Source organism: Hypomesus transpacificus, chromosome 17, assembly GCF_021917145.1.
Source record: "Hypomesus transpacificus isolate Combined female chromosome 17, fHypTra1, whole genome shotgun sequence".
Taxonomy (NCBI): Eukaryota; Metazoa; Chordata; class Actinopteri; order Osmeriformes; family Osmeridae; genus Hypomesus; species Hypomesus transpacificus.
Window position 1 is genome coordinate 14,108,130 of NC_061076.1, and position 17,500 is coordinate 14,125,629.

Consider the following 17,500-nt stretch of genomic DNA (forward strand, 5'->3'; position numbering starts at 1 on the left):
AAATATGAATCACAGTAAAGTATTTTTTTGATTTTTTGTGGGGGCTTTAAGGATTAAAACACCATCCTGGACATGTGCAATATGTTTGGTCAGTCAAAATTAACTATTTAGTTTGGAAGAAGCAAGAAACCATTGATAAACTCAGAAATAGCAAATGACCTGGTAGACCACCAAAGACCACTATGATGGATATTTAATTTATTTGTGAAATTAAATTAACAATACAATTAGTTGTGAAGATAGATGCATCAAGCTGATCAGAACAACTGTTTAAGAGAATAGCTCCTGTAAGAGATCGAGGCAGGAACTTGATTATCAGAATGCCAAGTCATTACAATCATCATCGACCGCGCTACACGTGGGACTATCTTATTTTGATTATCAGAATGACAGGCAGTCACTGTCACTCAACGTCATTGTTACCATGTCTCGTGAAACTCTTGGTTTTATTATATTATTTCTCATGTAGGAACATGTGAAAACGTAACGTAAGCATTAGAGTAGGTTTAGCACGAAAATACGGGACATATTGCGTCCCGTATTGACTCAGTACGGGACGGTAAATTGTATTGTTCAACACGGGACGGTCCCGTATTGTACGGGACGGGTGGCAACCCTAAATGTGAGAGATTGGACGAAGGCCTGCCCAGTCCAGTCGACCCAAAGCACAACCTCTGACGGGAAACAAGAGTAAGGTACAGCACGTCCCTTTCTGTGTTAACGGTCAAAAGCACCGGATACAGCGGGCGTTGTGCTTTTGAGGGGACGCTTTCATCAGTTCAGCTCTGTTGGGCCAACGAAATAACGTGGTGGTATTTAACAAGTGTTGAACTCCATTTGCACACAGTACTTGACCCGGGTCTTAGGCTGGGACAGTAAGCCCCGAGGCTCCGAGGGGAGGCCGTGGACTCGTCCCTGCTCCTGTCAGCTCATCAATGAGAGGGTTAGGTCTCATTATGACGGAATGAGAGAGCCCGAATGGAGCTCGAGCCGCTCTCGGTCGCCCACAAGCCCTCGTATCAGCGTCCGGACAGCCAGGGCTAATCCCACTCATTTCATGTATAGCCACGCACGCGTCTCCCTTGCCGGGGAGCTCAGTCCCGGCCTTGCTGCGCTATCTGCCGCGGCGCAGACACGCGCCGCATCGACCAAATCCCCCGCCACCGCATCCCCACCCGCCCTCTCCCTCCCTCTCCTTCCTCCACCCGTCCCCATCGCCGCCCCTGTTTTCTCTCTCACGCTAAGTGCCCAACTATACCGCTACGCACCATCTCTCCACCCCCCCCCCTCATCCCCCACACACACACGCACACACACACCACTACACCCTCGCTCAGCTTTTTTTAAGGTCATGCTATAGAACTGTGCCGATCCATAACGGTTCAGCTGGACAGAGTGGCTTGTGTGGGGGGGATGGAAGGATGGAGGGGAGGGAGAGGGGAGATGGAGGGCAGGAGGAGAGGTGGGAGGGAGGGAGGGAGGGAGGGAGGGAGGGAGGGAGGGGAGAGTGGTGGGGAGAAGGGAAGAGGCAGGGGGAGGGACAAGAGGGGGAGGAGTTGGAGGAGGAGCGGAATGGGAAGAGTAGGAGGGAGGCAGGGAGGCAGGGTGGTGGGTGGAGAGCGGCGAGGCTGCCGAGACGTCGTTTGTCTTGTCGTACGGCCTCTGTCTGCATCGTCCTTCAAACGACTGATTGAAAGAACCCCAACGTGGGATCAATTCCATCTAAACCCCTTCCCCCTTCCCTCCTACGAACGGTCCATTGAGGCAGCTCTGCTGTATTTCTGTCAGTCCATGTCCCCAACTGGGGAGTAGAGGGGGAGCGAACCCCAGACTCATTCTGATCCCCAACCCCAACCCCAACCCCAACCCCAGCCCCAGCCTCATCCTAATCCCTTCCTCAGCCTCTGAAAGGCCAGGCAGACACCAGCCCCCAGAACAGCTCTGGGGTCTGGCCCAGTTTCATTTTACTGTTGCTCCAGAGCCCTGTGAATGGACCAGACGTGATAATAATAATCCTGTAATTCTCTGTGTCTGTCTGCAGCACCATTCCACCCTCTCATGACTTCCCAGACTCTGACTGTAACTGGGGTAGGGGGGGGGGAGTTATGGGGTAGGGGGGGTAGCTGTTTAGAGATAGCCATGGGGGGGCTGAGGGGGAGAGACTGGGGGGAGAGTTAGGATAGGGGAAGAAAGGAGAGAGGACAGGAGTGATGAAGGGGGGAAACTAGAGGGGAGTGGTGTTCCTTCTGTAGCATTCTGAAGATGGCTGGGAGGGTTGGAAAGGAGGAAGAAGAAGAAGAAGAAGAAGGAAAAAGAAGAAGAAGAAAAAACAAAAGAAGAAGGAAAAACAAGAAGAAAAAGAAGAAGAAGAAAAAGAAGAAGAAAAAAAAAGTAAAAAGAAGAAGAAGTAAAAAAAAGAAGAAGAAGAAGGAAAAAGAAAAAGAAGAAGAAGAAGAACAAAGAGATGAGAGGAGATCTATGAATCCAGCTGGCGGGGGAGATGAGGGGGAGACGGGAGGGGGAGGCGAGGGTGGGTCTGTGTACATCCAGCTGTAGGGGTCGTTGGAAAGGCGTTTGCGACAGAGCACCGTGATCAAACATTTTCTGGCTCTTTCAGTCGCACGCGCACGCGCACGCGCACGCGCACGCACACGCAGGCACATCTCAACACGGCGACAACAAGAACAACACGCTATTAACAGAGAGGGATGGCGGCCAAGGTAGACGTCACTCAGACAAACACTGATGCGGCCTGACATATTCTCATGCTGGTGGATCTGACAGACAACTCTGAGTAGACTTGCGTGCCTGCAAACACACAACGTGTGAATGAACACTGACATCCACATATATATAACATGTGTTGCTAACACCAAGCCGGGGCACCCAGATTGCAGAAGACACACACGGTACACGAGTGTCTATGTGCATAATGTATAGGCAGTGTGTCTGTTATTCCCACGGCCTACAGCCATACTGTGGTCCCTCTCTTTTCCGCTTTCTCTCTCTCTCTCTCTTACTCATTCTCTCTTTCTCTCTCTTTCACTCCCTCCTCTCTCTCGCTCTCTCTCTCTCTCTCTCTTTCTCTTTCACTCTCTCTCTCTCTCTCTCTCTTTCTCTAGAGGAGCACAATATGATAGTCTCTCTCTTTCCCTCTCTCTCCCTAGAGGAGCACAGTATGATAGTCTCTCTCTCTCTCTCTCTCTCTCTCTCTCTAGAGGAGCACAGTATGATAGTCTCTCTCTTTCCCTCTCTCTCCCTAGAGGAGCACTTTATGATAGTCTCTCTCTCTCTCTCTCTCTCAGCATGTATGTAATTGGCACTGGCCCCATGTGGAGGCTCACTACAGGGAAAATGCACGGAAATGAAAATAGCACAGCTGTGTGCCATGTGCGCACACACACACTCTCTCTCACACACACACTCTCTCACTCACACACACACTCTCTCTCTTTTACACACACACACACACAACAAAACTCCTCCTCTTCTACGTCTTTTCACTTAACACCCTCTCCTCTGGTTCCCATAACTCTCATTTCCTTGTTTTGATTCCAGTGTCACTCCGATGCTATCTCTCTCCCTCTGGCAGACGGCTGGGCTGAAACATGCAAATTACACACGTTCCACAAATGCAAATCTCAGCCTATCTACAAAGAAAGCAGAAACAGTGCCAATGGAGAATACTGCACACACGCACACACACACACACACACACACACACAAAAGGGGAACACACATGCACACACCTACAGACTTGCACACACACACACACACTTGGTTTATCAAGCCAGGATAACATTTGGCAGATGAGTTTTGCTCTGAAACTTTAGGTTGTTGATGTTGCCTCAAGGACACCTGAGCAGTCTCTGCTTGGAATCATGTTATGGTTTTAAACTTAGACACTATGTGTTGACAGGAATCATAACAAGGATTGTATAGACAGAATGGATGTAGAGCAATGACTGTAACAGTTTGATGCTGTCCATGGTGCTGATCTTTTACGGCTAAAGTCTGTAACTTATAATAAGTCTACTGCTCGGGTGTACCACTCACTCTGCAGTCTACTGCTCTGGTCTACCATTCACTCTGCAGTCTACTGCTCTAGTCTACCATTCACTCTGCAGTCTACTGCTCTGGTCTACCATTCACTCTGCAGTCTACTGCTCTGGTCTACCACTCACTCTGCAGTCTAATGCTCTGGTCTACCACTCACTCTGCATTCTACTGCTCTGGTCTACCACTCATTCTGCATTCTACTGCTCTGGTCTACCACTCACTCTGCAGTCGGCTGTTTGGTCGAGTCTAGAAGCTGTCCATGGTCCTGAACACTGCTAGCAGGCAGTTTAGGGACATCAGACAACTACTGAGAGTAGGATTAGTCCTTGTTCTCTCTCTCTTTCACGTTCCATCTGTTCATCTCTTTGTTGTCAGTCCATCTGTCAGTCTGTTCCCATCATCTGATCCTTGTTACTCATTTAATTTGCTTCCTTTTGTCATTTGGCACGACCTGCTTTCCTCTCCATATTCTTTCTCTGTCCTCTCATCTTCCACTCTTTCTTTCGCACTCGCTCTCACTTTAGGTATCCAATTTCTCACGCTTTCTACTGTCTATCTTTGTCTTCCTTGCTAACTCTCCCTCTCTTCCTCCCCTGTTTCCTCCCTCCGCCCCCTCTCTGTGTGTACGAGGGGAACACGCACGGCTCTGTTCTATGTGAGCTGAGTGGTCTTCCTCCAGGGCAGCGCTACACACCAGAGGAGGACTGTCCAGCTGGCCCTCTCCCTGCCAGCAGCATGCTCACACACACACACATCCACTCACACACACACATCCACTCACACACACACACACAACCACACACACATACATCCACACACACACACACATCCACTCACACACACATACATCCACACACACACACACACACACACACACACAAACACATACACTCCCACACACACACACATCCACTCACACACACACAACCACACACACACAAACACACACACACTCCCATACACACACACACATACACTTACACACACATCCACTCACAAGCACACATCAACACACAAACATACATACACACACATGCACACACAATCGAACCATGCGCACGTACACCCCTATCCACACATCCACATGCCTACTCACACACACACACTCACACACTCACACACACACACACACACTGCCAGGTCCCCTCCCCTAACCCCCTGGTCACACTGTACAGCCCCTTCTCTAGCAACAGTCTTATCCATATCACGTTAAATCATAGAGATTACAAGGGACACAGTATAGACCTGAATAGCAATGTGTGTGTGTCTGTGTGTGTGTATATCTTGATGTGTGTGTCTGTGTGTGACTATAGGGAACCCTTCTAAGCCCTTTCTTTAAAGGTTCATTTCACTCAATGTCACAGCATGATCGTTCTGTCTCTCTCCCTCCCTCCCCTCCCTCTCTCCCTCTCTTTCCCGCACACTCTCTCTTGCCCCAACTCTCGATCTCTCACAGTTTTATTTTCCTTTTTTTTATAACCTTATCTATACTTCTACCCCCTCCTGCCTCGCCCTCACTTTGCTATTTGTCATTTAGTCTTTCATTGTCCTCCCTCTTCGCTCCCTCCTCTGGGCCCTCATCCTTCCACACCTCGTTCTCTGTCTCTTAAACATGCCAGCAGCGCTCTCTGCAGATCGGCCCAATGAAGATGTACGGGGGTTTCCTCCATCATCTGCTATCATTCCCTCCGCTGCTTCGGTGCTCCTCCTCTCGCCCTTTCCTCGTTCCCCTCCTCTCTCCTCTCCTCGCCCGTCCCCTTCTCCTCTTTCCTCTGCTCTCCTTGCCTCCCCGCTCCCCTCCTCTGCCCAGTCGAATTCTCTTCCCCGCGCACGCCCCTCTCTTCCCCGGTGTGGTCTGTGGGTTTTTTAGTAAAGACCCAAGAGGGGCAGCTCAGGTTCTGTGTCCGGACCTGTGGAGGATCCCGGAGGTGGAAAAAGGGGAGGGGGGGGGGGGGGGCGGTGTATGTGTTGGGGGGAGTGAGTGTGTGTGTGTTGGTGAGTGTGTGCGTGTCTGTTGGGGGGGGGACATACGGCCCTCAGCAGCCTCCACGTCCCGCTGCGTCAGCCTCTCCCGAGGTAATGATCACTTAATTAAACTCTAATAAGAGACCCAACGCTTCCCTCTAACACAGGACGGGGAGAGGGAGGGAGGGAGGGAGAGCAACATGGAGGAGAGGGGAGGGATTATGGGGGGGGGGGGGGGGGTTCTTTGGCAAGAGAAAAGAGAGGTAGAGTGGAGGAATCTAAGGATGCTAACAGGCACCGAAAGAGGTGAACGTGGGGACAGGATCACTCGTCGGATGAGGCACGGCGGAGATGAAAGCAAGCGTGCGCGGGGGGGGGGGCTTTGTTTCGTGTGCGTGCGTGCGCTCCTGTGCGTGCGAGGGGACGAGGGGCTCAGAGGGGCTCTCGTATGCAGACAGATGGAGAGAGAGCTTTCCTGTCAGCAGGTCCTGTACTGGAACATGGATAATTACACCTTCATTAAATATGACCGGCCTGTCCCTGCACCTCCACTCAGCCATGGAGCAGACCGCCACAACCCTACACCCAACACAATAACAAGGGAATGGGTGTGTGTGTGTGCCTGGGTGTATGTGACCTGGTGGATGCCTGTCTGTGTGTGTGTGTGTATGTGCCAACGATGCCTTGTTCTTGTAATTACACCCTGTCCAGGAGGGCCCTATCCTAATTTCAGAGTGCCCTATACAGAGGCTGGAGTGCCCTATTTAGCATATTGAGTGCTAGAAGGCCACTGATGAGAGTGCCAGCACAGTCGTACTAGGACAGCATAGCATAGTCATCTATTGGATTCTCAGAATCCTCAGCAAACCAGGGTTGAGTGCTGTTGAAAATGTTGAATATTGCAACTGGGTTTTACCATGTCGGGTCGTCACCATTAAGATTATATAACAGCTCAAATCCAACTTGTGCAAATCCAGTCTATACTGGAGCAGCTGGACGCCAGAAGACATAGAAAATATGTAGTTTGGTGTTTGGTCCAGGGGTCACCCGTGACACAATACCAGGTGCGACCCCCAGGTGTGACCCCCAGGTGCGACCCCCAGGTGTGACCCCCAGGTGTGACCCCCAGGTTTGACCCGCAGGTGTGACCCCCAGGTGTGACCCCCAGGTGTGACCCCCAGGTATGACCCCAGGTGCGACCCCCAGGTGCGACCCCCAGGTGCGACCCCCAGGTGCGACCCCCAGGTGTGACCCCCAGGTGCGACCCCCAGGTGCGACCCCCAGGTATGACCCCAGGTGCGACCCCCAGGTGCGACCCCCAGGTGCGACCCCCAGGTGTGACCCCCAGGTGCGACCCCCAGGTGCGACCCCCAGGTGCGACCCCCAGGTGCGACCCCCAGGTACGACCCGCAGGTGCGACCCGCAGGTGCGAGCCCTCGAAGACTCACCATTGTTGCTGCGCAGGCAGCGTCCTGAGATGCCATTGCTCCCGATGGGGTGGTGACCCCCAGTCCCGTCCACACCCCCTGCCTCGCCCGGTTGCTTCAACAGCTCCGTTAGGGTCCTGGAGGGAGGGGAGAGAGAGGAGGACAGGGAGAGACAGGGAGAGAGTGAGCCTTCAGCACCGGTGCACATGAGACCAGCATCACTCCCTTTGCTACGATCAAACGCAATCTCATATTGTTACACCGGAACATTCCTGAACCTTCCAATAACATCACATTAACATTAACATTAACCATCGTCCAGGTCGACACCTGGAGCGTGTGTCGTGACCCAAGGAAAGACCAGGTGCTTCTCTGAGCTCTCTCAGAGAGTTCTCTCTCCCAGGACACGCCTGGGGAGACGTGAGAGAACGCAGCGGTCACGGAGACAGGAAGCACTGGTTTAGCTGCTGACGTTCCGTTCATGCGTGCTGGTGAGCCCAGACATCACTCCCAGCATGTCAATAACTATTGTGATGGTGGGATGCAGAGGGGGAGGGAAGTTAACGGCGTTGCCGTAGCGACGGCCGGATTGACAGGCAGGGACACATAAGGACAGAGTGCCCCAGGCCACAGAAGGATGGGCTCCATCCCTCCAGTCCTCTTCCATCCATCCCTATTCTCTTCAGTGGGGGGGTTTCTCTCTGCCAAGCCCTCAAACAATATGTTTGATCAACACACATGTGCGCCCGGACACACTACACACATGCACACACGCTCTCCTCGTTCCATCCCAAGTGACACACACTCAACACATGTTGGCCAGCTACTGTCCTCTCTCATCTCATTCGTTCCATTTCATTTGTCCTCCCTTTGGCATGTGGAGTCCCTTCTCCCTCTCCCTCTCCCTCTCCCTCTCCCTCTCCCTCTCCCTCTCCCTCTCCCTCTCCCTCTCCCTCCCTCTCTCTCTCTCTCTCTCTCTCTCTCTCTCTCTCTCTCTCTCTCTCTCTCTCTCTCTCTCTCTCTGTCTCTCTCTCTCTCTCTCTCTGTCTCTCTCTCTCTATCCTGGTCTCATGATTTCATTGCCTCCCTCTCCCTCATGTTTCCCAACTCTCAGGGTGCACTTGCGGTGCTTGCATTGTTGAGTCCTGCTTGTTTTCCCCTTCTCTCTCCTCCCCCTGTTCTTCAAAGCCCCGGGACTAGGGCCCATCTCCCAGCCATCTAGCCCTCCAGCAGGGAGGAGAGGCAATGTGATCTGGTGTGAGATCACTCCAACTCCCTCTCAAGGTTTCACAAACACTTTCTCTCTCTCTCTCTCTCTCTCTCTCTCTCTCTCTCTGTCACTCTCTATCTGTCACTCTCTCTATGTCTCTCTCTATGTCTCTCTCTATGTCTCTCTCTATGTCTCTCTCTATGTCTCTCTCTCTCTCTCTATGTCTCCCTCTCTATCTCTATCTGTCACTCTCTCTCTGTCTCTCTCTCTCTCTCTCTCTCTCTATGTCTCCCTCTCTATGTCTCCCTCTCTATCTCTCTATCTGTCTCTCTCTCTGTCTCTGTCTCTGTCTCTGTCTCTCTCTATCTCTCCATCTGTCTCTCTCTCTCTGTTTCTCTCTCGTCTCCCTCTCCCTCCCTGGGCTCAAACAATACAAAGACGACCGAAGGAACTCAAAGCAAGCGTTTCCACAGCGAAGGTGCAAGCCAATCGCTCCTAGCCACCGATAATTTGGATAGAACCACAGGCTCTACAATGATCTGTCCCTTTTATGATAAGCACCCAGGCAAAGTGTTAGTTTGGCCGAGGCGCGGAGCTCTCCAAACAGGCTTCTGAGGCCTGACAGAACTCCTTCCCCGAGTTTTCATTGCAGTCGTTTGCATCCCACCAAGAGAGTTACAAAGAGCATTCCTCGCTCACAAGCCAGCAGTCCCTTGGTGGCGTCCTGCTTCTTTTGATTGGCAAAAAATCCAAAGCATTTCTCTCTGTGCTCCAGATTGAAATATCTCAATTAAAGATTGTTTTTTTTTCATCGCTTGCGTCTGTCAGACAGCTGCTCTGATGGCGACTGATTAGGTGTTAATTGATGCTCTGCTGGTGGAGGATGTTTCCTACCAAACACACGGCGTGCATACTCACTCAAACACCCATGCACGTGTTGATATATGATTTACATTTAGTCATTTAGCAGACGCTCTTATCCAGAGCGACTTACAGTAAGTACAGGGACATTCCCCCCGAGGTAAGTAGGGTGAAGTGCCTTGCCCAAGGACACAACGTCATTTGACACGGCGGGGAATCGATCCGGCAACCTTCTGATTACCAGCCCGACTCCCTCACCGCTCAGCCATCTGACTCCCATGTCGCTCCATCTCTCTGCCGGCAGTTTGGGCTGACACAGCCTTTTCACCTGCTCCATAGGGAAGTTATTGTTCCTCTGTCTTAAAGTTCAACTGTGTTTTGTTCTGCTAGGGTTATCTGGAGGTTGTGTTCAGATCAAGCTACAGATGAAGCTCATTTGCGGTCTAATTACTTCGAAATGGATTGGAGGGTTAATACAAGAGAAGAGGAAATGAATCGATTCATGAATAATACATAACCATAAAGTTTTTTTTTCTTCTTTTTTTTGCAAACCCTTATCAGCTGCAGTGTGTCAGCACAAAATGTAGAGAGTTAAAGCCCAGAAGTGGAGGCAGTTTTAGGCCTGAGGCAGAGAATGGGAGGGGCTGGCAAAGCTCCGGAACCTCTCTCCAAGACTCCGGAACTTCTTGAGGCGTGTTTGGGTTCGAAAAGATTTTTCTCTTGGTTTAGACGTGCCTAATACTGCCGTGTCAGAGCACCGGAGGGTAAACGTCATCGCAGTGCCTCAGGACACATTTGATGTGAGCCAACACGTGTACATTTGAGAGGTGGAAACTCAGCACCTACTAGGCTGTTAAAATTGATAATGGTAACAAATTGAAGGACCTCGTAAGCCATATACGGCGTAAGCGTTACCACAAAGCAATTAACTACGGAAGGTAATTGCTTAAAATGGATTCCACGATCTATCCTGACGGAATGCTTTCAAGCAGGCGCGGTCCTTCGGCTTTCGCAATCAGTGATCATTCAGTCGTTTATAGGAAAAGATTATCTTGAATCGCGCTGAGGTTCACACAGCATGTGTATTCAGGGAGGGGAGGAACGATGCGTGCGTCTAAATTAAAGCGTCACAATTCAGTAAAGTAATTACTATGAATCTCGTGTGATAATTACAAATGAAAGGGCGAGAGAGAAAGAGAGCGGGAGAGAGACAAGCGTCTCAGCAAAGTCCTCCTTGGTGTCTTAACGCTACAGGAAGCTAATGAATCTAACCTCGGGATACTGCGGGAGATAAATCGAGGAGAGACTCCACAAACACCTACATTGAAACGTTCAGTGTAGTAGATGAATGATGTAGAAGTTGATTTCACGCTGATTTAGTTTAACAACAGCTCCTCATTTAGATTGAGATTGCCACAAATTAAACCCTGTATATCAGGGGTGTCGAACTCCGGTCCTCGAGGGCCGCTGTCCTGCATGTTTTAGATGTTTCCCTGCTCCAACACACCTGATTCAATTAAAAGGGTTGTTATAACGACCATTCATTCGAATCAGGTGAGCTGGATCAGGGAAACATCTAAAACATGCAGGACAGCGGCCCTCGAGGACCGGAGCTCGACACCCCTGCTGTATATGATGACAGTGGTAAAAATACCTAAGAAATACCTCAGACACTCAGAAAACAGACGGCACTTAAAGTTCTTGACTGGCTTGCAGTACCAGAATATTGTACGCTGATCAGGACTTCATTGCTGTACAAAAGTTGTACTCTGATTGGGACTTCAGTGCTGTTCTATAGGGCAGGGTTTTCCAATCCTGGTCCTCGAGGGCCGCTGTCCTGCATGGTTTAGATGTTTCCCTGCTCCAGCACACCTGTCTCAAATGAATGGGTCATTATCAAGCTCTGTGGAAGCCGGGTAATGACCATTCATTTGAATCAGGTGTGCTGGAGCAGGGAAACATCTCAAACATGCTGCAGCTGCCCTCGAGGACCAGGATGGGAGAACCCTGCTATAGGGCCTCAGTCTTTGCCACTCTAAAAACACTACTGGAACTTTTTAGTTGACTGTCCAAGTCCGTTTTTATCGACATGTCATTATGTATTGTAAGACCAAGAGGGCATGCCGATGTTCTGGGTCGAGACACTTATGTTACATGTTTAGGTCTGAATCTGAGGAGGTCTAAAAGTCCTCATCTCTTTAGAGTCTAGACCATCTTCTACTTGTTTAATTTTGAAGATATTTTGTAGGGCATTTCTGCTTTATTGGGATTGACAGTGAAGAATTACAGGAAATGAAGGAAAGGGAGGAAATCTTTTTTTTACCTGATTAGTCAATTAAGAACAGGTTCTTATTAATAATAACGGCCGGGAAATCTAATAAAGATCTTGACTGGACTGTGGACTGTGTGCGCACTCCCATTGCTTCAGTACACAAATCCTGACCATGGTCGGAATTTTCTGGAATACTAATGGGGACCTGCACTTTGTCATGTTTTTATTTTATTTTTTTAGTAATTTTAGCAGACGCTCTTGTCCAGAGCGACTTACAGTAAGTATAGGGACAGTCCCCCCGAGGCAAGTAGGGTGAAGTGCCTTCCCCAAGGACACAACGGCATTGGCACGGCCGGGAATCGAACCAGCAACCTTTGGATTACTAGATTCACATCAATATTTCGGGTTGAACATGCAGGTACAGTATACTACACTGAGGTTATTAACATCAAACTGACATCTTAAAGTACAACATTGTACTAGGTTGACTGTTCATTGGGAGCTCTTCTCTGTCCTATAAACACAAAAATCCATAATGCAACAAACATCTATGAAGCCAAGTGTGTCCTCCTGTACTCATACTGTATATCTAAACCTCCTCAGTGTCACAGCAGCTTAGAGAGTCTTTCATGTCCCCCGTACCTGTTGTGCAATAAATATCGGTAAACACAACAGGGCTGTATTGTGTCTGAGACAGAACCTACTCCGACCCCCCCCCGGCTAGTTTTCTGTCAAGGGGGGGTCGGAGATGAGACCCTGCCTCACGGTGACTCACCCCCATCTCCCATGGGGGGGTGTTTCCTCGGCTACATGTGGGTGGGAAGTGGGAGCTGCACTAGAGAAACTTTCACAAACAAAAACAGACATGAACCCTCCAGCACTGTGGGAAAGAACTGTGTGTGTGTGTGTGTGTGTGTGTGTGTGTGTGTGTGTGTGTGTGTGTGTGGGTGGGTGTGTGTGGTCATGCTCCATTCATATTTTCTCTTCGTGACAGGTTAAGCTCAGCAGGTAGTCCCTAGGTAGACCTGTTTTATTATTATTTATCACTCCATACACACACACACACACACACTCATCTGAACACTTGTCAACTCCATCTCACTGTGTCTTTGTTGTATGACAGAACCAGCCGATCTCCACTGCTAGTGTTTATGGATCAATGGCTCACTGTGCCCCCCCGCTGCCAAGGGAAGGGTGTAGTAGCAGACTAGTGGATGTGCTCCCCTGTGTTTTGGGCCCTCGGTGCCCCGCCCATCCCCCCCCCTCCCTCCGGCTATGCTTTGTGCTCAGCGTGGGAGCCCAGGGAGGCTGATGCCGCTGCTGCCAGATAGTGAGGCCCAGCAGTCCTGGTACTGGGGCCTACAGCTGCCCACAACTTACTTACCCCTTCTCGACAAGACCCGACAGCTGCCAAATAGTGCTCTTTGGCATGAATCTGTGGCCATGTGTGGGTTGTAGGGGCGCAGGGGCGCCGTATAGGGGGGAAAAGTTGTGACGATTCTAAGGGCCCCTGACTGACAGGAGCCCCAAAACATTTAAAAACGAATAGAAGTTATAACCTTTTATTTTTCCTGGCGGCGCCCCTGTCTGCTCGGCACTGGTTTGTGTATTTACAGTTGACACTTTATTGTGAAGTTCTGCTGGAATTATTTACATGAAAATAAGACTACTTTGGGCAATGCGACACTGCACCTGTGTACACACAAACATACTGACATCCCTGTCTCTTGATCCTTTGTTTATCAAACTGTTGCCATGAGCACCAGGTCTCTCCAGCACCACGAGCTGATGCGCTGATGTCCCAGAAGCCCATGTGAGGGGCAGCACCACCAACCAGCTCAGGCCGCGCTAGCGTGGCACGTGACGTCACTTGGGACGAGCGTAGCTGTCACGTGGACACACACCCTACCTGTCCTTCTTTTGAGATTCTCACCCTGGGGAGGTAGGACTCATCACACATTACCATGGTTACCCATTTTAGAAGCCAGTCGATGTTATTGATTGCGTTGGGCCTTCCAAGACAAGAACCGTTGGTCACGTGACCGACGTCCACCCATGAGAACCTTCCCGGCTCATTATTCCGCTAACACGCTAACAGTCCAAGCTAACGACCCTGTTTTCTACCTCGGGCTGTGACGCATGGCGCTAGGTTGCTAGCGTAGCTAGTGTTAGCTGCTATATGCTGTGGGCTGTTACGTCTCTCTCTCGTCGTGCGTAGGCTTGCATAACGTTACTAGCTGTTATGCGTTACGTAAACCCAGTATGTTGCGTGTGGCTGGAGAACATATTTCACTGTGAGGCTGTTCCATCTGTACGTTGCAGTGAGATTTGGGGGGAGATGAATGGCATGCATTGCTGAACGCTTACTGGCCAATGGATCGATCGTCCCATGAGGGAACGTCACCTATCTGATCAAATGTGTCATGCCTGCTCCTAGCCTTATCAGTGCTCATCTCTGGATTGAAAATGGATCCAAACAAACACACACACGTCGTAGCATCCTGTTCCCGCCCACACGATCACTCACACATTGGTTGACCTCCCACAAGACGCAAGCTTAGAGTACAGTAGTGCGTTAAAGGGGCTGCTCTTCTCAAAATAAACATGAAAACATTCCTCGGACCACACACACACACACACACACATGCCCTTTCTTCCACACACACAGCCTTCAAACACGGACATCCTCACATGGGAGAGGGTGTGAGAGCACTCTTACGATGCAGGACAATTTCCTCATCGACTGGCCCTCTCACGCACAATTGTTGTATCTCATTTATCATGCTAGCCAACACACACACGTTGTTGTTTGTCGCTATTCTTTACACATGAATGAGTGTATATCTACTGGGAGGGTTACATCAATGACTGTAATTTATCAGCCTGTCCAACCCTCATGCTTTTAATTCCAGCCATGCTTCCTGTGTTTGTGTCTTTACCTCATTAGGTGTACCTCCTTTTTATTTTCAATGCGGTCCTTGAAAGCATACAAGAACCAAACCACTAATGGCATCCACTCCGATTCCATCATCTTACTTTCATTGTTTTTCTTTTACCAGTCTCTCTCCTTTATTCCCTCTTCAGTCTCTCCATTTCTCTAGTCTTACCACGTCCCTTCGTTCTATCCTCCCTCCCTGTATCTAATCCAACATCCCTCCCTCCCTTCCTCTGTCTTGCCCTCTAAGTGACTTGGCTCCAGTCACAGTGACTGATTGGCATGGCACTAATACTGCCGTCTTGACAGATGACTAGAAACAGACAATACTGGGACGCCGTGGGTGGTGGGAGAGAAGCAGGAGAATTTTCCTTTCCACCAGCCACCTCTGATAAAATGCCAATTAACCCCAATCTCCGTTTATAGTTAATCTCCTTTCTTTCTGTCTCTCTCATGCTCTTTCTCTTGTTCTCTCGCTCCCATTTCTTTCTCTCACTGCCCTCTCTCGTTGTCTCTCGTTCTCCCCTCTTCCGCCTCTCTCACTCTATCGCTCTCTCTTTTTCCATCTAGTCCTCTCTCTTTTTGATTCCTCTTCCCCTTTACCCTCCCCTCCATATCGCTCACTCTCCTTCCATCTTTCCTTCTTCTGTCTCTCCATCTCTCTCTCTTTCCATTTCCCTCCATCCCTCTCGCTCATCCCCTCCATGTTACATGTGCTGTTTAGCCGCGCTCAGCTTCACCTGTCAGCTTGAATCAGGGCTCTGGAGCAACAACATGACAAACTGGCCTCTAATTCACTCACACACCACACACACACACACACGCACACACACACAAACACACGCAGACGTGGTCTTGGTTAACACAAAGGAACACGTCGAGAAACACACACGCTTACTTAAAGATAGCCCAGAAGTTTCCATGGAGGCACACAAAGACATGATTTGGGTTGATATGGATAGACAGAGCTTTCATTGAAGGTACTTTATTCAAAGTAGGTGTTCACAGTAAACCTATCTGTATTTTCCCCATGGAATGTTTAGTCCAATGGTGTATTAACAACCTTCTGTAAAACATGTATATATTAAATAGAAATGGTTAAAAACTGAAACAAGTTTTTTTACATGCATTACAATTTTAAAGTGTGTGTGCGCTCATGTGTGGTTCCATCCCTAGAGAACACCTAACTTCAAATCCCTCTACCTTTTCATCTGTCACTTTATCTCTCATCTTAATGCTCTTAATGCTCTTTTATCTTTTCCAACTTTTTACTATGTGGCTATGATACCTTCCCTCCCCCCTGTCTCTCCCTCTCTCCCCCTCTCTTTATTCTCGCTCTCCCCCTTCCCCCCTCCTCCTACCCACCAGTGTGCTTAGTTTCCTATCATTAAGATGAATATGGCTGGGTTCTTCTGGACCAAGCATGCACAGACTCCAAATCAATGGTTGTTAATGTAGGCCTTCATCCTTAGTAGCCTGCTCGGTTCGTCTTGCCCAGCTCAGCACATCCAGGGTCACACACACACACATCATGTGTGTGGACGCATTTACCCATACACACACACTTGCACATTCAAACACACATATACACAGACATGCACATCCAGGAATGCTCAAAGTCTTCACAGACACATGCATACCCGCATACATTTTCATTACATTTAGTCATTTAGCAGACGCTTTTATCCAGAGTGACTTACAGTAAGTACAGGGACATTCCCCCGAGGCAAGTAGGGTGAAATGCCTTGCCCAAGGACACAACGTCATTTTGCACGGCCGGGTTTTGAACCGGCAACCTTCTGAGTGATAACCCGATACCCTAACCGCTCAGCCATCTGACTCCCCCCCCCCCCACACACACAGACACACACACACATACACATAAACACAAATTGTGTCACCCAAACACAGAGACAGTGTGAGCGTAGCACACAGGGCCCATGATGACTCACTTGGCCAAATGTCCCTCAAGCTGAGCTCAGAACAAGCCAGCACGTCAGCCTCCAGACCGTCTTACAACAGCACACATACACACACAGACCCATACAAATGTCAAGTTTGAGTGCGTCACATGCCAGCTATGGATGTGGTATAGATTTGTGGTCAAATCATGCTTCAGTGGGTTGAACAGGGAGGGGTGAGGGGCGAAGGGCGGGGTCTGTTAGCCAATCCGTCTGCTCGCCAGCTGGAGCGTGTATCGCACAGCATCCACCTGTTAGGAGGCTATGTGTGTCTGTGTTCGTTTGTGTACTCGTGTATAGTCAGTTTGTGTGTATGCGTTCATTGCGTGCGCGCATACAGTTTCCGATCGTGCCAAAGCGTACAGCATTTGTTTGCCGGCATGCGTGCACACGTGTGAGTGCGTCAGCGTGCGTTTGTCCCACTCGTGCAGGTGCAGTGTTCGTCTGTCCTCGCTGTGCCTGCGTGCGGTCCTGGGAGCCACGGTCTAGCTAAGTGAACGCATCACACAGTCATCGGTCTGCAGGGCGGGAGATGTCACGTGGAGGATTGGGAAAAAGCACGCCACGCTCCCAAACCAGGCGAGAGCAACGTGCAGCCTCAAACGGGAGTCAAAAGGCTGCTTGGCTTCTTTTTTTCCCAAGTAAGTGAAGTGGGGGACGAACGGACTCGGAATCCTTTTGTCTTTTATTCATTCGATAACCACTTTCCGTTGACAAGTCGGAACCCTTTGAGACTGCCAAAACGGAGGACTGGAATTGTTGTCTTTGGAGGGAGGGAGGGAGGGAGAGAGACAGCGAGAGAAGAAGAGA

At 49.8% G+C, this 17,500-nt stretch overlaps 1 protein-coding gene across 1 annotated transcript in view; it reads right to left on the reverse strand.

The window, feature by feature from the left end:
* LOC124479505 (protein shisa-8) overlaps nt 1–17,500 on the reverse strand; it is a 39,369-nt gene that overhangs the window by 11,249 nt on the left and 10,620 nt on the right. Inside the window, exon 2 of the mRNA XM_047038273.1 lies at nt 7,473–7,588. Within this exon, the coding sequence (XP_046894229.1) occupies nt 7,473–7,588 (116 nt within the window). The remainder of the gene's footprint in view (nt 1–7,472; nt 7,589–17,500) is intronic.